This window comes from Alosa sapidissima, chromosome 23 (assembly GCF_018492685.1).
Source record: "Alosa sapidissima isolate fAloSap1 chromosome 23, fAloSap1.pri, whole genome shotgun sequence".
NCBI lineage: Eukaryota > Metazoa > Chordata > Actinopteri > Clupeiformes > Clupeidae > Alosa > Alosa sapidissima.
The window spans coordinates 12,829,657-12,851,803 of record NC_055979.1 but is presented as its reverse complement, the minus strand read 5'-3'; the positions used below and the strand labels follow the sequence as shown (position 1 = coordinate 12,851,803).

The 22,147-nt window shown below is 41.6% G+C and overlaps 3 protein-coding genes across 5 annotated transcripts; 2 read left to right on the top strand and 1 right to left on the bottom strand.

Moving 5' to 3' along the window:
* The first annotated feature begins 470 nt into the window (after positions 1-470).
* Positions 471-10,853, top strand: ftcd (formimidoyltransferase cyclodeaminase). The gene is made up of 14 exons (XM_042081483.1): positions 471-716; positions 1,070-1,253; positions 1,861-1,989; positions 2,288-2,376; positions 2,856-3,035; positions 4,549-4,686; positions 4,923-5,054; positions 5,991-6,052; positions 6,348-6,477; positions 6,815-6,976; positions 7,824-7,867; positions 8,930-9,068; positions 9,824-9,919; positions 10,653-10,853. Exons 1-14 carry the CDS (start codon positions 663-665, stop codon positions 10,734-10,736), a joined length of 1,623 nt encoding a protein of 540 aa, XP_041937417.1. The 5' UTR covers positions 471-662; the 3' UTR covers positions 10,737-10,853.
* A 336-nt stretch (positions 10,854-11,189) lies between these two features.
* Positions 11,190-14,235, top strand: LOC121698564. Of its 3 annotated transcripts, none has more exons than XM_042080764.1 (4): positions 11,190-11,277; positions 11,692-11,732; positions 11,917-12,453; positions 14,021-14,235. In XM_042080764.1, the coding sequence occupies exons 1-4, from the start codon at positions 11,196-11,198 to the stop codon at positions 14,075-14,077; spliced, it is 717 nt and encodes a 238-aa protein (XP_041936698.1). In that variant the 5' UTR covers positions 11,190-11,195; the 3' UTR covers positions 14,078-14,235. The 3 variants fall into 3 exon arrangements, with proteins under 3 accessions (XP_041936698.1, XP_041936699.1, XP_041936697.1); XM_042080765.1 differs by having other exon boundaries at positions 13,999-14,069; XM_042080763.1 differs by lacking the exon at positions 14,021-14,235 and having other exon boundaries at positions 11,917-12,614.
* Positions 14,236-21,352: 7,117 nt separating this feature from the next.
* LOC121699036 (small membrane A-kinase anchor protein-like) lies at positions 21,353-21,652 on the bottom strand. Its single transcript, XM_042081634.1, has one exon. The coding sequence runs from the start codon at positions 21,650-21,652 to the stop codon at positions 21,353-21,355; it is 300 nt and encodes a 99-aa protein (XP_041937568.1).
* Positions 21,653-22,147: the final 495 nt, after the last annotated feature.

Below are 22,147 nucleotides of genomic sequence, written 5' to 3'. Positions count from 1 at the left end.
ACAAAAACAAAGCAAAGAAATGTTTAAAAACTTCCCCGAGGAGGTTCAAGATAATGTTTCCAAGTTCAAAATATTGCATTTCTGCTGTAAAATGCAGTAGGCTACTAGTGCAGTGCGGTTTCTTCATGTCCAAAATAGTGCATTAACTGCATATGAACAACAAATAATTCCTCTAAAACGGTCGTTTTGATAGCCTACTCAGAAATCTGCAGACTTGACAAGAGCTGCACGAAATGTGTGCGCTGCAATGTTCCGTGTTTGTGTTTTTCTTAGACTTAAGTGGTGTGTTACTTGGTTTTCTGAATTGGGTTTATATCACAGAATGCCTGGATACTGTTGCTTACTGTTGATACGCCATGTAGCCTATCTCCTCTGGTACTATTTATCAAACATGTTCAAAGCAGCCAATTGGATCAGATCCTTTGGATGCCATCACATGAGGGGGGCCCTCTCCTCTTGGGCCCCTGCACAAGTATTTGGGGAGACAGGGAATCATTGCCCAGTGACCTACATAGAGGACAACGGGGCAGGTTAATGATTCCATGGTTGCATAGCTTCAGTGCGCTTTTTAAAGGGGAAGACAAGAGTTGACAGGCCAAAGAGTGTGCGTGTGTGAGTGAGTGAGTCTGATTCTCCTCTCAGACGAGTAATTGTATCCTGACATGGCTAAGCTTGTGGAGTGCGTTCCCAACTTTTCAGAGGGTCGAAACAAAGAGGTGAGGCTGCGGGACGACAGAGATGGTGATTTTGTTGTCTAATTTGGGATTTGGCAGAATCAGATTGAGTTAAACTGCTGCTTTGGACTTTGCCATTTTTATATACAGAGTCAAAGCATGACTGCCCTGATATGTAGGTATAATGTAGTCTTTTTTTCCAGATAGTGATAGATGTACCATGCAAGAGAGAGATAGAGACAGAGCGAGAGAAAAGTTATGAAGAGTAATTGGTCATGGTCAAGTAATTAAGTGACAATGTAAAGTTCTGGTATGGAAGGTACATGTGAAAGGTTAGTGATTCTAAAATCAGAAATATATTACTGCAAACTGATATGAAGTGATTGACTCTGTAGGTGATTGATGCCATCGCAGAGGCCATCTCTGGTACTGAAGGATGCAGCCTGCTGGACGTGGATCCAGGTTCCTCAACAAACCGAACAGTCTACACGTTTGTGGGATCACCCCAGGCAGTGGTGGAGGGGGCACTTAACGCAGCCCGCATAGCCTTTCAGCTCATCGACATGACCAAACACTCAGGTGACTGTCTACAGCACTTTCTCCTTACTCTTCAAGTTGACAGGCCAAAGTGGATGTGTGTGAGCTTCTGAGAGTGTGTGTGAGTGAGTCGGATTCTCCTCTCAGAGGGTCGAAAAAAGGAAGAAGTTTAAAAAGACTCTTAAATGCCTCACCTTATAGGCCATAAGGAGTTTAAACCAGTAAAGGCTCTGTAAAATAGTTGAGATGGTTATGGTTATGGTTATGGATACGCTTTTGTCCAAAGCGACATACAAATACAAAACAATATAATACTTAAATTTAACAGGGAACAAATTAAAATGTTGGTCAGACTATAATAAGGAGAATAGCCATAATAAACAACAAAGACCTTAACTGCAAACATTGATGAGTCAGCTCAATGGCCCCATATGTAAATGTAGGAGATTTCCCACAGTGGCTGATCAACAACCATTTAATGTTACGCAACATGATAGACACAGGATAGAACAACAATGCACAATTGGCTGTCAGCAGTCGCATATGCACCACATGTTGTACCATAGCTATAATTCATAAAGATAGACTTTGCACTTTGCCTGCCAATGAAGGCCCCTTATGTGTAATAAATGGGTGAATGTTTTTGCAGGGGAGCATCCCCGCACTGGGGCCATGGATGTGTGTCCCTTCATCCCTGTTCAGAATGTCACCATGGAAGACTGTGTCACCTGTGCCAACCTGTTTGCTCAGAGATTGTCAGATGTTCTACACATCCCTGGTGAGGTTTACCTTTACTCTTTGTGTGTGTACAGATGTTGGGGTATATTGTCCTCTTCAGGACTATGTACGGAGATATTGAGGGGCATTATAGGCTTAATGACTGTGCATGTATTGATGGGAAGCATTTTGAGCTTCATGACTGCAAAGGTTGAGGTGTATTTGTGGTTTGTGTTTGCGGTTAGTGTTTGAGCAGAAGTTAGTGTGTGTTCCAGTTTTTCTGACTTCCTGTACAGATGTTGGGGGTTTATTAGCCTAATATCTGAATTCCTATGCCACATGTTTCGTCTATTTCACAGTGTATCTGTATGGAGCAGCTGCTCGTCAGGAGAACAGGACATCCCTGCCCGCTGTACGCACGGGAGAGTACGAAGCACTGCCAGAGAAGGTATCTGTTGTACATTTACAAACAGAATATTACATACACCTCGTCCTAGATAGGTCCTGTACATAAATTAAGCCCAGTCCTATAGACTACAAGAAAACATTCAAGTCTTCATTGACACAAACATATAATCTTGGACTAGGCGTAATCAATGTACTGTCCATATATTCCATTTTGTAACATTAAACACATTAAAATGTCTTAAGTGGTACTTTGAGATATGTGATGGTATCTGGGAAAACCCATCACATGGTGAAATAAAAAATCCTTGATATCTGCTCCGTTTCAAGCCTCTCTGGTGAAATGTCACCAACTTCAGATTCTGATACCATCCTAGCAATATCCTGGATACTGTCCCCTAGCAACATCCTGGATATTGCTAGGATGGTATCAGAATCATAAATTGGTGAAATTTCACCATGTGATGGGTTTTCCCAGATTCAGGTTTATTTATGGATTCCACATTCATGTGTGTTCTCCAGCTGAAAAAGAGTGAGTGGGCCCCTGACTATGGCCCTGCCACATTTGTGCCCTCCTGGGGTGCCACAGTGACGGGTGCTCGCAAGTTCCTCATCGCCTACAACGTTAACCTGCTCAGCACCAAGGAACAGGCCCACCGCATCGCCCTAAACATCCGGGAGCAGGGTAGAAGCAAGGACCAGGTAACCTGGACTCCTCTCACGTTACTTCATAACGTATTATGTAGAGTGTGCCAGCTGTGGGTGTTTTTGGGGGCTGTCTTTTTGTCTGCGACTCCAAAAACTGTGCTTTTTGAACCCTTTGCTCTCTTGTTTGTACTTGGCTGTGCTTTGACCCTTGCGTCAAAAGGTCTCTGTTTGCTTTGAGACTGTGAGAATTGCAGATTAACTATGGAGAGAGAGAGCGAAAATGCTTTGTCCTGTTTTGAGTAACTGTGTGGATATGCTCTCATTAGACCAGAGATGTGAGAGAGTGACAAACTAATGCTACCAGTGTTGAGAAAAGTGAATTTGACGTTTATCTCGTGAAACAGTAACAGATGACAAGGTAATAGTTGCAGCTGAAATTAAATCACCCTCATTTAAATGATAGGACGAAGTCCAAAGTCAATGAGCAAAGTGTTTCGCACATGAACTGAAGGTATGTGGGAGCACTGAGCTAACCCACCAGTGATCTTGCTCTTGGTATTAATTTAGCAAATAGAATTTATTTTATTAGCTGTAGTTAGATTTTAGATTTTGCAATCCTGAAGATTGTGCCAGAGGGAGCTCTTATGGACATGATCTGTGTGTGATATTTCACTTAATGATGTATTATGTACTTGTATTATGCATTTCATAATGACTCATGATTGATTCAATAATTATGCTTAAAGGGGTGGTTCAGGATTTTGGACATAGGACCTCATTTCCAAGTAAGCAAGTGTGATATTTATCAGTGGAGACCGTTTTCAACACGTTTCATCCAGTCGTTCTAATTGCAGAGTTCGCAGGTGCTAGGCTAGCGCAAGTCAACGGTATGTGCTAGCCTGCCACTAAAAACAGTCTTACCTACTCCAAAGGACACTCGAGGCAAATTCCAGACAATCGATGTAAATGTCTGTGTTGATAGAATAGTGTAAGAAATACAACTACCCTCGCATCGCGTTGCAATAGTTATACTTTGTTCCCTGAAGTTGGTAGTAGTCATTTTGCATCTCAGCGGCGGACTGATATTACCAAGGCTACTACTAGGTATCCCCATTGGAGTGCGCTTTACTGTTTACTTTTTGGCGCAGTACTACTAACTGGAGCAAGTATAATTCCGCCGCTGCTAAGACACTAGTCCCTCAAAATGTAATGCGATCGTTGAAATGCAAGGATAGAATAATGTTAGAAATAAAACTATCAATACAGACATTTACATCGATAGTCTGGCGTTATAATTTATTTGCCTTGTACTTTGGAGTGGGTAAGACTGTTTTTAGTGGCAGGCTAGCACATACCGTTGACTTGCGCTAGCCTAGCACCTGCAAACTCTGCAATTAGAAGGACTGGATGAAACGTGTTGAAAACGGTCTCCACTGATAAATATCACACTTGCTTACTTGGAAATGAGGTCCTATGTCCAAAATCCTGAACCACCCCTTTAATTGAAATGGTAGTTAGTCAAGTGTCATCTTGACTCGGCATCTGACTGGAGGCATTGGTGTTGCAGCCAGGTCTTCTGAAGAAGGTGCAGGGGATGGGCTGGTTCCTGGAGGAAGCCAACCTTGCCCAGGTGTCCACCAACATCCTGGACTTTGAGCTGACCCCACTTCATACAGTATATGAGGAAATTTGCAAGGATGCGCGGGTAAGAAGGATCCAAATTCTTATGGGTGTGATGAAGCTGCGGTAACATCACAGACTGACAATCGATCGACCTGAGTTAGATCACCGCTTTTGAGTGTCCCTATGGATAAAAGTGTTTGCTAAATACCAGTCAACTTTATCAGCCCTATCTATGATTCTATAAACTAATGTAGAATGTAAAAAACATAAAGTCCCTCTCAAGTGATGGGAATTTCCTTCTGTGGCCTTCTCCTATAGGATCTGAATCTGCCTGTGGTGGGGTCACAGATAGTGGGACTGATTCCTCTTCAAGCCGTGTTGGACTGCGCCAATTTCTACATTCAGAAGGAGAAACTGTTCATTGTAGAGGAGGAGCACAAAGTGCGGCTGGTGAGTAACCTGAAGGACACACAACAAGCACTGATGTCATTGGCTGATGGGGAAAAACTCCCCCAGGGGAAACAACAAGAAGCTAATGGGGAAGAATGGGGACACATCAGGCAGTGATTTCATTGGCTGATGAGTCAACACCCTTTTGTGACATCACAACAAACTGTGATGTCCTAAACTCATGCTAAAAAAACAAATGGCTATAACTTCTGAAATGAAACATGTTTTTTTAACCTGATCTCTGTATCAGTTCCTGTATGTACACAATCACGTGTACAAACAATCACTTAGACTAACCTCTGCTTGTGACCTTTTCACACCTCTAAGCCTCTACACAGACTAGCAGTAGTTTAGCACCTAAAATATCCATCAAGATCCATGAACAACGTGCATAATTCACTTTGTTGACACATTATTAAAAGAATCACAGTGGAATGTGGTGTGATACAATGTGATGCATTTAACAAACATCTTTGAAAAACAGACTGCACATATTTGAGAAGAGTTACCTTTAAGGTACAACAAGTTATATGATGGGAAGGCAGTAGATTTGATATTGTGGAAATGGTATTTCAGGCTCACAAATAGGAAATAATTTGTAGCATACAGTGCTGAAGGTCTAAACTGAAGCAGCATGATATTGTATGGTGCTAATAAGGGTCATCTGCTGATGAATGGTGAATTGCTGGTGAATGGGCGGTGGTAGCGTAGCATAGTGGCTAAGGAGCTGGGCATGCAGTGGCCTGAAAAGTAGTGGGTTCAATTCCCGGCTTCCACCGCTGTGCCCTTGAGCAAGGCACTTAACCCCGAGCTGCTTTAGAGGGAATGGCCCTTGTAATATAATTGACATGTATAAGTCGCTTTGGATAAAAGCGTCTGCTAAATGAATAAATGTGAATAAATGAATGGCTGAAGTTTCCTCTCCCTCTTCTCTAGGTGATCAGCAAACTGGGCCTGGACTCCCTGGGCCCTTTTGTACCCAAAGAGAGAATCATTGAGTAAGTGTCTACCATTAAATTGGTTTTCTCAGAAACTAGTGTGTGAAGTACAAAGCCCTACACTATGTAGGAAAGATGTAGAAAAGAAAACAAGGCTATAAACGTTATAAAACTTAGATACAACTATGTAAAGCACCATTTAAACAAAATGTAAAATACTGTAGATATATAATGCACAGTAAATATCCACATTCAAACATCAACATGCCTTGTTTTCTCAATTAAGCAAAATTGATGAATTTACCTCAGATAAGTTTAGTTAAGGACCTGTTGACATGGCTGCTGGATCTGTCAGGTACATGGTGAAGGACTGTGAGGAGGACGGCCGTCTGGTGTCTCAATCCCTCCAGCAGTTTGTGCACAGTGTGGGGGCCAGGACTGCTGCCCCAGGGGGTGGCTCTGTCTCTGCTGCCATTGCCGCCATGGTAAAGACCCACAACCCAACATAAAGTATTGTCCTTATTCAGGGTAGCATTCCACTCACTGATAAAGGCTTTATCTATGCCATTGCCGACATCAACACAATGAACTTTGTGAATAAAGGACAGCATTCACAGTTCTTTCAACGCATACAAACCTTATGGAATGCAACAGTATGTTCTAAGAGTAGAAAATGTGTTAGCTGTCTGAATGTTCCTTTATTTATTACTTGTGCATTACATAAAAATGTGTGTTGTTACAGCTCTTTATTTAGGACAGGTAGCTTAATGTTTGACCTTGACATTGACCTTACACATAGTGCATGTCCTTGTGCTGGTGCAGGGGGCAGCTCTGGGTGCCATGGTGGGGCAGATGACCTATGGGAAGAGGCAGTTTGAGAACCTGGATGGGGTGATGAGGCAGCTGATCCCGCCGTTCCACCAGGCCATGAACGAGCTGCTGGACATGGTGGACGCAGACTCCTCTGCCTTCAACTCCTACATGGCGAGTAGGGCTGTGCAATTCGGTTTTTCAATTATATGATTTTGCTTTTCAATGTTTACAAAAACAGCGTAATCAAGAAAAAATATATTATTTGACTACATTCCATTTTGCAATGACATTTTGGAAATCTGCTGTTAAGAAGACAAATTTATGTTTTTCAAGTTTAGTAAATGCAGGATGTTTCCAAAGTCAATTAGACATTGTGTTAAATAATCGTGATTTATATATTCCATAATTATCAATTTTCAAATATCAATTCTATCGATATTCTTACACCCCTAATTTGAAAGTTAAGGAATGGTGGTGTTTGAAACCATTGTCATCATGTCATTGTATTGCAGGAAATTAAAGATTATAGTTTTGGTGAGGTGTTTTGTTTTTGAAGCGCCTTTACTAAAATATGAACTAATTGTTTGAAAAGGATTGACTGAAAGTGTAGTTCTTGAAAACAATGCCAGTGTGCTGAGCTACCCATGCGGTGGTGGCGGAACTCCTTTAGTGGTGTTAGAACATACTGTCTCTTAGATTGTCAGGTGACATGACTCCTTTAGTGGTGTTAGAACATACTTTCTCTTAGATTATCAGATGACATGACTCCTTTATAGTGGTGTTAGAGCATACTGTCTCTTAGATTGTCAGGTGACATGACTACTTTAGTGGTGTTAGAGCATATCTTAGATTATCAGATGACATGACTCCTTTAGTGGTGTTGGAGCATACTGTCTTTTAGATTATCAGGTGACATGCATGATTTGGTCTTTTGATCTCTAACCTGATGAAAGTCCATGATAAAATGTCACCTACTTGGAGCCCCTCCACTTATTTTGACTTTTTTTTTTCATTTCAGACAGCTCTGAAAATGCCAAAGAGTAACCCAGAGGAAGTGAAAAGGTAAATATGATGGGGACTGCATAACCAATGATTTGCAAATAAAGATATCAAAGATACAAAGATAAGCATTTATATGAATTTACTGATAATACATTTAATGTTATTTTTATGGCTTCGACTATTCAATCATTGACTTGTGGAGAAATAAGAAAGATGAGAATCTATCTTTTTGTTGAGATACAATTGCATGATTGTATTCCATTGCCATCTTTGGTTTAGCATTTCCTCTATCTTAATTCGCATATGATGTGTATAATTACATTATTGTGCAATGCAATGCTATGCTATATGTACTGAAACCAGTAAAACAGACTGTGCAAGACAGCAAAAGGGTGTGAGGGGGAGAAAGTATCTATTTTCCGTTGACGACTTGGACAGGAGTGGAGACCTTGAGGATAAAACAGGATCGTAAGACTTGTCTTTAGTGACTCGCACTCTCCTAGTCCCATTGTGAGGAACTCAAACTGTCACACGCACTGAGAGCCATCCTGGCACCTAATTAAGTCTGTATGTGTAATGCAGGCGAGCCTGTTGGATGTTCACAGCTATCTGGAGAATGTGCTTCACAATGCAACACTCACTCACATGTCCACCGATTTGTTCCCTCTTGCTTGGTCATACCTGACAGGCTAGTCTGACTACTGACACAAAGTGTTGCTCAGTGTTTGTTAGGTGGTAATAAAGATATATCCACAGTCAAAGCATTAGCTTTTTTTAATAGTAACCAACCATATAAATAACGAAAAGAATTCACATCCTCCGAGGTGCTGGCAAGGGAAAATAAACGATGAAAAACTTGGTCACCGCACACTCTGTTTTTACTAGGTTCCAAGTAGTAACCATCCACACATTTTAGTTAAAAAAAAAAAAAGCCTATTACAGCATTCATAGTGTTGTCAAGGTCATATCCATCCTCGGGCCTTTTCTTAGAGGCCAGATATAAAAATGATTTGAAGTTCAAAATCAAACTTTAACCCCTGTCATTGTTTATATCCTATACAGTATCCCCCCCCCCCCCCCCCCCCAAACTAACCCCCCTCTGCCCCCTCTGGTTTTGTTCAGGAGGGAGGCGGCGATGCAGGACGGCCTGAAGAAAGCGGTCGGGGTGCCCTTGGGTCTGGCCGAGAGGGTCACCCTGCTGTGGCCGTCTCTCAAGGAGATGGTTCTCCATGGAAACGTGGCCTGCAAGTCAGATGCCCAGGTGAGTGTCAGAGGCACAGTGGGCCAACAGACAGGTGAAGCAGAAAAACACACAGTCTCATCAGAACCTGTACATTAGTACTGTCAGCATCATCAACAGACATATCAGAAACTCCAGCAGGGTGATCGGAACCCTAATGTTAGAACTGTCAGTGTTGCAGAAAATATAGTCAGAAGCTTCAACAGAGTCATCAGTACCCAAATGTTAGAACTCTTAACTGTAGTGCATAGTGACGCTCAAACAGAGTAACCAGAACCCAAAGGTTAGAGCTGTTGGCATAACAGACATACTACAAACTGGACAAGCAGGATCGAGATTATTGGGTTTACATGCCACGAGATTAAGCAATGCCGAACTATAAATAAGAGTGCACTCATTTTCTGCAAGAGTCGTATCATTGTTTCATGACCCATCACCCATACATCACCCATCTTAAGTGCTTCTCAGATGGAAAGCGTCCCCCATTCTCTGCCCCACTCTCTCCCACCCCGCCTGTCATGTGAAAGACAACTCAAAATTGAAGTGCCCGCAATGCCACCTCAAAAGTTGATTTTTTTTTTTATCTTAGAATGTCAAAACTGTGCCCGCCCACCGTACTGCCACTCAAACCTATCGCTTGCCTCGCTTTTCCCGCCTTGCCTCGCCTCATTAAAACTGAATTGAATACTAATGGGTGTCACTTCTTATGTGAAAAGCCCTTTATATTTATGTTCATGATTTATGCTTTGTGGTTTGTGTGTTTACATGGTGAACAGGTAGCAGCAAAGGCCCTGGAGACAGCTGTGTTTGGAGCCTACTTCAATGTCATCATTAACCTGAAAGACATCACAGACAAGTCCTTCAAAAATGCTGTAAGTCTGCAATATTTTTTATTATAAGAAAAAAAACACCCTTGTTTTTACAACAATAGACTGTGTCAGTCAACTGTGATGAAGGAGAAAGGATGTAGAAAAGGTGTTAGCACACAAATGTATCTTTTTGTAAGTCACTTTGGATAAAAGCAACGTTCAACAAAAGTTATTGTGTGCACATCCCACCCTCTGGCAGGTGCAAAACCTACTCAAGTGAAAAAATATATAATGTCCACAACACTGCTTTAGACTCCCATATATTTAAGTATATAGTATATAGTATAAGTATAAGTATATATACTTTTTTGATCCCGTGAGGGAAATTTGGTCTCTGCATTTAACCCAATCGGTGAATTAGTGAAACACAAACAGTGTACACACAGTGAGGTGAAGCACACACTAATCCCGGCGCAGTGAGCTGCCTGCTACAACGGCGGCGCTCGGGGAGCAGTGAGGGGTTAGGTGCCTTGCTCAAGGGCACTTCAGCCGCGGCCCACTGGTCGAACCAGCAACCCTCCGATTACAAGTCCAGAGTGCTAACCAGTGGGCCACGGCTGCCCACAAATGTACAAAGGCAACGTTTCGACCCTGCTGGGTCTTCTTAAGGCTTCTTCTGCCTCTTCAGGCTTCTTCTGACATTATATATTTTTTCACTTTGGATAAAAGCATGTGCTAAATAAATGTAAATGTAAGCTCTGCTCATCTCCTTGTCCCTGTCCCTTTGTGTCCACAGACCCAGCAGAGAGCCAAGGTCCTGCTCGAGGAGGCCAAAGCGAGCGTCCGAGCCGTCCTGGAGGCTGCAGACACAAGACAGTAGCGAGGACGGGCTGCGCCCAGGACCTGATCTTGGCCCCGGCTGGATTCCGGCTCTGGGGTCACGTCCACACAAACGCCCTTTTCAACTGCTCCATTAAACATCATCACTCGTGTTACAGCTCACGGCTATGTGTCATCTCTTTGTTTTGCATTGTGTGTCAAACTGAAGATAAATGGGTGAAAATAAATATATATAGTTCTTAAATAAAAATACAGTGCAGGATAGTGTTGTTTATGCATAAATGTTTCTGCGGCAATGCACTATGAGAGAGAGGGTCAACACAAAGTTTATGTGTGTGCGTGTGTCTGTTTGGTGTCTCTACATCTGCTGAGAGACACAAAAAAACACACCCACACGCAAAGACAAATCAAAAAATTCATTCAAGTATCAGGGTGTAAAATCTAGGATGACGTTCCCATCACCAGAACCCCACCCAGTGCTGCTCCACCCCCGCTGTACATGAATATAATGGGCTGGAGTTATTCTCACTGTGCATCAGTTCCCAAGAGAGACCACACCACTGTGACATTAGCTCTTGTAGGTAAGTACACATCTATGTTCATCTCTTAACTGCTTCAAAAAAAGGAGGGGATAAAAGGAATTACATGGGCTCACGAGTATTTTCAAAAATATTGCGCCTAAGTTCAGTCTGTTTTTATTTTTTGTATTGAATGTCACCGTAACTATTGAACCTTTGACAAAAAACACTACTATGAGCTCAGAAACATTTCTAGTGGATTTGTTTTAATAACATGTTGGACGTAAGTGTAAGTGCCATATCAGTAATACACTATTAATCACACTGAAATAGGTCCACAGTTACAGAGTGAAAAGAAAGAAGGTGTGTTTTGTCTTGAGCATATTTTGGATGACTCATGCGGCAATTAGACTATTTTGATCTGTCTAACCCAACTGACTGGTTTTAAATGGTGTACCTCCTGCCTCTTCCCTAAAGGATCCTCAACACAGAACCAAACATGTTCAGCAGTAGTTCAGGTAGGGTGTTCTTTACCCCTCATGTCCTTAATAATAATAACAACAATAATAATAACAATAACAACAACAACAATGTAATAAAAGTATAAATATTATAAATGTTATACTTTAAAATGATAAACTTATAAAACATAACAATGTGGAGGTACACATAGCTAAAATGTCCCTTGTGTGCCGGTCACAGGTGGACAACATCCTTCAGGTTTTGACCTGGACGATGCCATGGGATGTCCCTCCGGCCCGCCTGAGCACCACGGTGATGACCGTCCCCATGAGGATGACCGCCATGGTCCAGAGGGTGATCACCATCGAGAGCGCAAGCATAGTGGTGAGCACAATGACGACTGCCGACCCGAGAGAAGACGCAGCGGCGATCGTGATGACCATCATCACCGCGAGCGCAGGGGCAGTGGTGACCATGACGTTCACCCGCAGCGTAGAGGCAGTGGTGAACGGGACAAACATCACCACCGTGAGCGCAGGGGCAGTGGCGGCTGCGACGATGGCCGTAGGCACAGTGGTGACCGTGACGACCACCACCATGGGCGCAAGCACAGCCCTGGCCACAGGCGTGACCACAGTGGCAGCCGCAGCGGAAGTGGGAGTGACAGCGAAGGTGGTCACCACGGCCGCAGGAAGAAACACCACAGCGGGAGCGGGAGCGACAGCGATGAGGGTCACCATGGGCACGGCCGTCGTCACAAACACGGCCAGGGTCGGGGTAAGGGTCATAGTCATGGTCATGGTCATGGTCGAGGGCGTGGTGGTCGCTGTTAATGTCTCTGTACAGTCAGCTTTCTGACTATGATGGTGTCATGCAGTAACAGTCATAACTTTAAACTACAAACGAATGAATTATTAATAAAGTTGATTATTCTCTAACATTTCCTATCTACATAATTTGTTTTCAGAGGTTATGTTTACTCAGGAACAATAATGTTTGGTGATATCTATATGTTGTAGTGTAAGGGTCCGTCCCATTTCTTCCCCCTTAAAACTTCCACTTGGTTTTGATTGCCCTCAACATTAAAGCCCCCTCGACAAGGGAAGTGGAGGTGAAGATCTTTCCCTATGAATTGGGACACCACTATATGCAAATTAGCGTAGCGAACGTGCTCACCTACGTCACGCGCAGCACCGACGTGTCTGCCGGTAGTAGCCTGCTACTATTTTCATTCAGGAACATGCCCATTCCAGCGGTCAATGTTGTGTGGGCTGTGCTGGTTTATCTACGTATGGTTAATCAACACCTTAAAGTTTGACAAAACTACCCAGATCAGATATATTAACGTTATTTGATAGGCAGACTCTCTCAAAGCACTTAGCAGATATCATAACATCGTCAGATAGCTTCGTGAGATATTTTCTAACATTATTGTTCAAAACAGTCATCAGATGTGCATCAAACTAACATATTCCAACATATTTCGAAATTTTAATATGCTTATTTGCGAAAATATATGAAAAATTTGTCCGGCTCGCTGAGCTCGCACGGTATCCTGGGTAATTTCATCTCCCACTTCGTTTTAAGCCTGCATCGGTCCTGGCTATATTTTGAGGATTGATTTTAAGGGGAAAATAGCACTTCCCCTTGCTCACTAAAGTAATGGGACACCCTAGCCCTACACGTGCACGCGCAAAAACGAGGGTTAGGGCAAAAATCTAGGGGTAGGGGAGGTATTGGGACGGGCCCTAAATGTATATTGTGTAAAAGTGTCCCAATACATTGTAGGTGGGTGTCAAGTTCTCAGGGGATTTTCTACTTTACTTCTGCCCAAACTTGAAAAAGGCCTTGGTCATCAACAGGGTTAGATCAGTTGGAATCAACTCACACGTTTTCTTCTTTAATCTTTCTTCTTTGTTTTATTTAGTTAGCTTCTCATGTTCAATTATGATTTGTTATTAGTTAGATTTGGTTACAATTTGCAGGTGTGCAAATAATCAGAAGTTTAACTCAGATTAAATCAGTTTACATCAGGCTATGTCAGATTGCGTCAGGTTGAAAACCTTTACAAGAAAGAGAAAACAAAACACAAAATACAGCAATTACCAAAAACTGCCTACCTTCAAATATACAAACAAATATAAAGTTCTCCTTAACCTTACATTCATTTAACTATGCAACATTACTACAAAAGCACAGTCACTACCGTGGTTTTACTCCCATGCTACTACTATCATGCTATTACATGAGCTAACATGAGCACAAGGCAGTTAGAAATTAGCTATGTTAACTTTAGCACTCTTAATATATATATATATATAGCTTGTGTCTTTCTTTCATCCAGACTAAAATATACCTGAGGCATGCAGAAGTCCGAGCAGAAATTGTAGTCATCAGATAGAAAAACACAGGTAAAAGGCAAATCAATGGGAACAAATGATCTCACCTAAGGAAGTGGTGTAAATGGAGAACAGAAGAGGCCCAAGTACTGATCCCTGAGGTACACCTGTGGTGGGGTCATGAGACTTTGATAACTGCCATTGCCAAGACACACCGAATGAACGTCCTTTTAATGTAGGATGCAGCTCAGATAACATAGAGAGGAGAATGACATGCTTCACTGTGTCAAAGGCGGAATGACCGCTCTTGAAACCAGACTGCTTAGAGTTTAGTTGGTTGTTCTGAGATATGAAATCAGAAACTTGCTTGAGCACCACTTTCTTAAGAACCTTTGACAAGAATGAAAGAAGTCTGTAGTTCTTCAAATCATCTTAACTGACTGAACTTTTCTTGAGCAAAGGCATTGCTTGTGCTTATTGGAAAGTAAAAGGACCTCAAAACTTAATAAACATTGCATTGCAAAAAAGAAAGAAAAATGAATTGAGTGATGAATTAATAACATGCATCACCGCCAGTAAAATAGTGGGTGTGATGGATTACAGAAGAGCGGATTGAATGGGTAGCATGCTGTTGAACAACTTCGCTAAGGAAGTATAGAAATGTCTTCCTCATTAAGAGGAGAGAAAGAATCCAACAATGCCATGTCTACACAAAGTCTATGGGCTCATTGAACTGGGCCCTAATCAACTTTCTCAAAAATGTTGCAGTCATCTACAGATAGTCAAGTAGTTGACAGTGGTAGTGGAGGATTGAGAAGAGATTTGAAAGTAAAGAAAAGGTTTTCTGCGGTGTTTACATTTTTCCTCTAGTATAAATCCTTTTGAACAAGTTAAACTGGGGATGAAAAAGCAAATAGCAAAGACTGGTAGTTACAAAGATCATTGGCTTCCCTGGATTTACACCATTTGTTTCTCGGCAGCTTTTCCTTTTGTCCTGATACTGTTGCTGAGCCATGGGTGACGGGGATTAGTCTAGAACAAGAGAACATGCAGCGTCTAAACAAGATGCTAGTGTAGTGCAAAGTGTGTCTGTAGCATCCAGTGTTGTAGTACTCGAGTCCAGGACCCAGACTCGAATCCGAGTCATAAGCTAAATTTAGAGACTCGACTTAGACTTGAGCACTGAACAAGGGCGTAGGTTTGGTCTCAGCTTTGGTGGGGACACATCCCCAACTCCTGTTGTCACAATACCAACATTAGTGTTTCAATACCAATACTAAGTGAAGAATCTCAATTTCGATACTTTTGCGATTTTTTTAAAACTTGATTTGGTTTGTGTGATTTGTGAGATCATTCACATCAGTGGCAATCATAGAATTTGATTGACCCTCCACACACACACACACACACACACACACACACACACACACACAAACACAGACATACATAGAAAGTGATGGTTGTCATCAGTGTTGGGCAAGTTACTTCAAAATCGTATTATGTATTACTCATTACTGTCATTTCAAAATAATTTGTTACATTATAATATGTATCTGAATTGTAAGGCGTTACACTACTATTGTATTACTTTTGAGTTACTTTCACCAAAATATCTAGAAATATGAATTTGGAATTCTAAATGCAGTTTATTATGCTCAATGCAGCTCATTGCACTTCTAATGGAGGGTGATGTGGTATAACATAATGACTGAGCTAGGCTTAAGGCTAACAACAGTAGAATGCAATAGGCACAGTGATGGCTCATGATGTAATACAAGGAACAATCATAGCCAGAATTTTGTTAAAAGCAGACCAAAGGTCAAAGTCTGGTCAATTGTGATAGAAATGCTGTAACTTTAGGCTTAGGCCTACTCATTAAAATTAACAGAGAGCCCACTACCTGTATATTGCAACCCAAAACTTAGACATGTCAAGATTTCTGAAACATGTAATATGTATTTCAAATACAAAATAGTATTTTGTAATTTTTATTTTATTGGGTTGAAGGAAATGGCTCTGTATTTTGTATCAAAATACTTTTTTGGTGTGTATTTTTGTATTTTAAAAATACTGCAAAATACTATGTGAAAAACACTAAAAAAAGTTACTACTTGATGAATAATTGGTAATTAGGCAACAATGGTTAATGTTTATCGCAATCAGCTAATGTGAGAACAGCTGTGTTCAACGACATTCACAGCTTTTCAGTGACGGCCTTTGCTTAAGCATCAGCTCTGGTCTGAAGTATAAGTATGAATACTCTTTTGATTCCGTGAGGGAAATTTGGTCTCTGCATTTATCCCAATCTGTGAATTAGTGAAACACACTCAGCACACAGTGAACACACAGTGAGGTACCCACTAATCACGGCGCAGTAAGCTGCCTGCAACAACAGCGGCGCTCAGGGAGCAGTGAGGGGTTAGGTGCCTTGCTCAAGGGCACTTCAGTCGTGCCTATGATCGGGGTTTGAACCGGCAACCCTCCGGTCACAAGTCCGAAGCGCTAACCAGTAGACCACGGCTGCCCTGAAGCACTGGTGTGAAGTCGTACGCAAGTAAAGATGAGCAAGGTTACCTGTGCAAGTTCACATAAGGACACCGACAAAGGCAACAATGTCCTTTTGTATCCAAGCCAATTAACAGAAAAAATGTCAGATATCTCAATGAACCACAATGACATCAATAGATGGTAAGGTGTTGAGTGTGTTTGAATTCCCTTCCTTGTTGCATCCTTTTCTGCATTGCACAGTTTCTCACATACTGGAAGTTCAAGATATACAGCCTTATGATTTTCTTATTCAGTTCTACACTGGACTTGAATTACGAAATTCGGCACAGATACACAATTATGATTTTGGCCTATTGATTATAATGTGTTTAATTGTAAGTATAAGTATATTTTAATCTCTGCATTTATCCCAATCCGTGAATTGGTGAAACACTCAGCACACAGTGAGGTGAAGCACACACTAATCCCGGCGCAGTGAGCTGCCTGCAACAACAGCAGCGCTTGGGTAGCAATGAGGGGTCGGGGTTCGAATCGGCAACCCTCCGGTTACAAGTCCGAAGCGCTAACCAGTAGCCTAGGCCACGGCTGCCGAATTGAAAGCTCTGTCAGTCAAATTCAATATCAAAATGTAAAATGTTTTACTTTGGCCTTTTATGGGGTATGTATTGGCAGACAGCCCTGGTAACTTACCGTTGTCGTTGACACACCTGCTCGCTTGACTGCCACTGCAAAGTAGCCTGTGCATTGGCATTCTCCATGCGTGTAGCCTGCGTGTCAGATAACCCTAACGTTTCTTGTCTTGTCGTGCTGGCTGTCGGAATGATCAGCAGTACACATAAGTTCGCTAAAATATTGGTGGGGACAATTTTGTCATCTTAAAATTTTGATTAGGACTAGTCCTAGCGTCCCACCCTAAATCTACGCCCATGGCACTGAATGACTCGAACTTGGACTGGGACTCGTACATTCAGACCATTCAAACTCGGAAATTGAGACGAGGACTTGACTTTTTTTTGTAATGTCATCATTAGGCTATAATTGTAATATGTCATTAGAATATTATTTGGTATATGATTTTAATATCTAAATTATTTTTAGTATTAATATTAGTGCAATGGAATGGTTGTCCGTTTGTAATGGTTGTCCGTTCGAACCTGGACATGGACTCGAGACATAGTGACTTTACTACAACACTAGCATCACTAACCTCTGAGTTTAGAGTAAGTAAAGTATGTATGTGTACAAAATGATTGCTTGAAAGACTTCTGAGATTATGCCGAAACAAAAATATAGGAGGAGGAACAGCTACTTTCCAGGAGACGCACAGATAATCGAATAAAGTAATGAAGTAATGATATATGCAATAGATTAACATTTCCTGTAGTACAATTATATAGAGATTGTAGTACAATTATATAGTACAATTATATAGAGACCAGTACATCAGTCCTTAGGTTTGTGAGTAAGAGGACTGTGAACATGTGTGAGATTAAATGAGTTAAGTTTAGGGATCAGAAGTCTACTGAATGAGTTGTCCATAATGTAGAATATAGAATGCGGTGTTAGCTTTACGTCAATTGTAACGACACCTATGTCTTCCAAAAAGTTCCACTTTTGACTCGGCCCACAGAATATTATCCAAAAAGTCTTGGGGGTCATCCAGATGTTTTTTTTGCCAAATGTGAGACAAGCCTTTGTGTTCTTTTTGAATGAATGACATTTTTGCCCAGTCTCTTTCTTACTGTGGACTAGTGAACACTGACCTTAACTGAGGCCAGCAAGGCCTGCAGTTCTTTAGATGTTAGTCTGGGTTATTTTGTGACCTCCTGGATGAGTCGTCGACGCGCTCTTGAAGGAATTGTGGTAGGCCGGCCACTCCTGGGCATGTTCACCACTGTTCCTAGATCTCTCTATTTGTAGATAATGGCTCTCACCGTGGTTTGTTGATTCCCAGAGCCTAAGAAATAGCTTTGTAACCCTTTCTAGACTGATAGATGTCAATAACTTTGATTCTCATCTGTTCTTGAATTTCTTTAGATTCAACAGCATTGGCAGTAATCGTACCTGGAAGTGTGTGTCTAGTGAAGTTGAACCAAATTATCAATTGGGTCAATTGGTTAATTTAGTACTTTTTCACATAGGGCCAGGTAGGGTTGGATAGTTTTCACACATACACACGCACCAGCTAAAATAGATTCGACGAAACAGCAGAGGTCAGGAGCAATCTGATGATGAAAAGTTGGCATTTTCAAGGTGGAGATATAAGCACTACTTCATAACAAATTCATTGTGGTCAAAGGCAAGAACGTGCATGTAATGTGTACATTATGTCGAAGCGAAGACTTTGTCGACATCCGTTGTAATCTGTAATTTAATGAAGCATCTCACACACGCATCTAAAGTAGTGACCAAAAAACACCGATACCTTCACCACAGATGATAGCTCGCCATCCACTAGCAAAGAAGGACTCGGAGCAAAGTCATCCAAGCAGCAAAAGCTAGATCTTTCTGCCTCACAACAAAAACCTGACAGGCTGAAGTCAACCATAGGTCTGTAGATGTGCAATATCTTTGAATTTCCCCTTGGGGAGTAATAAAGCATCTATCTATCTAATAAATATCGAAAGTTATGTAGCCTACAAACACCTGTCTGTTCTACTCATTTCAACTGGCTGCTCCAAACTGCTCAAAAAATCCAAATTCTTTGACATATAGCAACTTTTTTTTTTTGTAACAGTAACGGAAATAGTTACTTTCCCTGGTAACGAGTTACTCTTATCATAGAGTAATTCAGTTACTAACTCAGTTACTTTTTGGAACAAGTAGTGAGTAACTTTAACTAATTACTTTATAAAGTAACGTTCCCAACACTGATGCTTACTCAGGTTATCTTTGTCTAACATTAAAATTTGTTTGATTATGTGAAACATTTTAGTGTGACAAATATGCAATCAGGAAGGGGTAAATACTTTTCACAGCACTGTACAAAGCAGCCAAGTTGTTCTGTAGGTAAATAAATAACCACCAAGTATAATTTAAAAGCTCAGTTATCATATCATCGTACAGGCAACAATTGTGCAAATGTCCAGTTGTAGGCCTAGATGGTAATGCTATTGTCATAATTATGTATAATTTGACTTATTTCATACACAGATAACGTGAGCATTATAAAGCTCATACGGTTTTCATAGTAAGGTTCCTATCTTGAGATGGTATGCTTTGACTGAAGAAATATAAAGCCTTTGTCAGCCAGATGAAACCCATTACACCCTTAAAATGCAGCCTGCTATGCTATGCACAGGAGACAGACATGTCCACAAGGTGGCAGCAGTGAGCAATAATTTAGGTTCACTTCAGCCCTGTATTCATGGTCCTCCGCTCTCTCTATGATTGGATGTCAGTGTCCCTGACTCTCCGCCTCATCTGGTGACACGGTGTCTTTGACCCATCCTCTAGATGACCTCGAGCTGGCTTTTGTTTTCATGTCCACATGGGCCACCTTCATTGGCAAACAACATGGGAGGGAGAGAGACGGTGGACCAGTTGAGCAAAGCTGGGGGGGGGGGGGGGGAGGGGTATTCCAAGTACGTGGTTTAGTGAAATACCTAGGTAAGTTAACTCAACTCAGAGTAAGTGGTAAACCTCCTACAGCAAGACCTATGACATTGTTATGTTAGGAGAATGAAGCCATACAACTCTTCTATTAGGAGGTTTACCACTTACTCTGAGTTAACGTGCAGGTTTGTCACTAAACCATGTACTTGGAATACCCCCAAGGTCTTTCTCTCACAGAGAATGAAGGGACGGAGCATGTCTGTAGCTTTGAAAACATGAGAACATGCATGAGTCAAGAGTCCCACTCATTAGGTTTCCTTTTACCGGAGTGATGACTATCTGTTAGCTGTTGTGCTTGTATTTCACAGTCTTGTCCATCAGTGGTTTTAAACGGAAACGCTTAAGTTGTGACATAAATTTGACAGATGGCCGAACTCAGGACGACATACAGTATGTTCCTCAGTCTGTCAAGCCAAATGACTAGAGGTGCACATACGAGATAGATGTATCAGACTGTTTCACATTACATAACAAACAAATCATGTCTGGCCACACAGAGTAACATGACATGTAATTTCAGCATATGTCCCATTTATCCACTTTCATTTGCAGGCTTGCCTGCCCAACAAATCTGGGTAATTTATTTTCTATATATTTATGCAAACAGGCTTCAACAGCTTGCTTCGATAACAACATACCCACACCTGAAATGCTACAAAAGATCTTCAAAAAAATGCAGTCTGAAACAGTCAAGAAACTCTGAAAACATGAAATGGATTAAAGTTTTCTAATGGTTATTTTATTACCCCAACCTTTCACAGTTCCTGTCAACCCTATCCTCATTTCTAATTGATGAAGATCTCTTGGTCTGAGGCACAGGTATGGGGGCACCCTGGGGCAGGCATCAATGTCCTTCTGTTCCACTTGGCACAGGATGAGAGCAAGCACACCATTGCATGTGAACTTCCTTCCTGGGAATTACCAGCCAGACAGGACACTGACAATCACCAAAACTCTAAAAAGTGTTCTACTCTGGGAATGTCACCACCAGTCCCAGTGTCTGAACTTGGCTCATGTTTACACAACAAACAAAGACAGCGAGGGCAGCAGGAGGCAACAGAGATGAGGGAGCATTGAGCAATGACTGAACAGCCACATTGTTCATAATGAGTCCCCCCAAAAAAAACATGAATGAAAGTAGCCAACAGAATGAAAAAATAAATAAATGAAAACTCTAAAACTCTGAAAACATGCACTCATTTGGGGAAGAAGAGTCAAGTTTCAGCGGCTGATGTCATGTCAGAGTCGATGTAAGGGATGTCTCTATACTGTCTGTCTAACTCATCCCACTGCCGCACCGCCAAGGCAACAATCTCCTCCGCCATCCTTTGGGCGTAATCCAGCAAGAGCAGGTTAGTGGGGGAAACCGGTGGCAAGCCCTTCACAAGCTCAGAGTCGTAGTCCAACAATAAGGCTGTGCTATCGTCCACTATCAAGTCAGTAACAAGGAGGGCCTTCCCCTCGATGTTTTTGGCCTCGTCGGGGATTCTGTGTTTTGATTGGAAGCATCCCATTGTAGTACCCTAAAACTAATTCAACTAATCCATTTCTGAAGAGGACGGCGATGAAGCTTACAAGTTTGGGCCAGTGATGCGGTCCACAAGACAGCAGCAGGCAAGCTTTCCTTCAAACTTTGGGTGGGTGCCAGAAAGTTGTATATAATACTTCACTCGTCTTCACTGTAATGTAGGCTAGACACAGAGAGTATGAAAAGAAACGTGTTCGGCACTTAAGCTACTTGATTACACACATCTTTGTAAGACTTTGTAAGCAACAAGCCATTTATGATGCTTTTGAGCAAATAACTTAATAATTTATGACTAACTAAAAACGAGCACGGTTTCACCAATTTGATGATTGGTCCACTACATTACATTATGTATTGTATCCGTTTTACAGAATTAACATAATTAATTACATAGAGCATAGGCTACTCTATTTATTTAATCAAACAATATTCACCATTATCGAATCCATGCGCTTGGTGGTATTCGGCAGTAGAAACAGAA

Bases quoted from the DNA above. Each gene is read 5' to 3' on its own strand.
- ftcd (XM_042081483.1), top strand. From the start codon at position 663: ATGGCTAAGCTTGTGGAGTGCGTTCCCAACTTTTCAGAGGGTCGAAAC. The intron at 6,977-7,823 runs GCGAGTAGGGCT...TTTTCATTTCAG, and splicing joins CTGCCTTCAACTCCTACATG to ACAGCTCTGAAAATGCCAAA. The intron at 9,920-10,652 runs GTAAGTCTGCAA...TTGTGTCCACAG, and splicing joins ACAAGTCCTTCAAAAATGCT to ACCCAGCAGAGAGCCAAGGT.
- LOC121698564 (XM_042080763.1), top strand. From the start codon at position 11,196: ATGAATATAATGGGCTGGAGTTATTCTCACTGTGCATCAGTTCCCAAG. The intron at 11,278-11,691 runs GTAAGTACACAT...TCTTCCCTAAAG, and splicing joins TGTGACATTAGCTCTTGTAG to GATCCTCAACACAGAACCAA. The intron at 11,733-11,916 runs GTAGGGTGTTCT...TGCCGGTCACAG, and splicing joins CATGTTCAGCAGTAGTTCAG to GTGGACAACATCCTTCAGGT.
- LOC121699036 (XM_042081634.1), bottom strand. From the start codon at position 21,652: ATGGGATGCTTCCAATCAAAACACAGAATCCCCGACGAGGCCAAAAAC.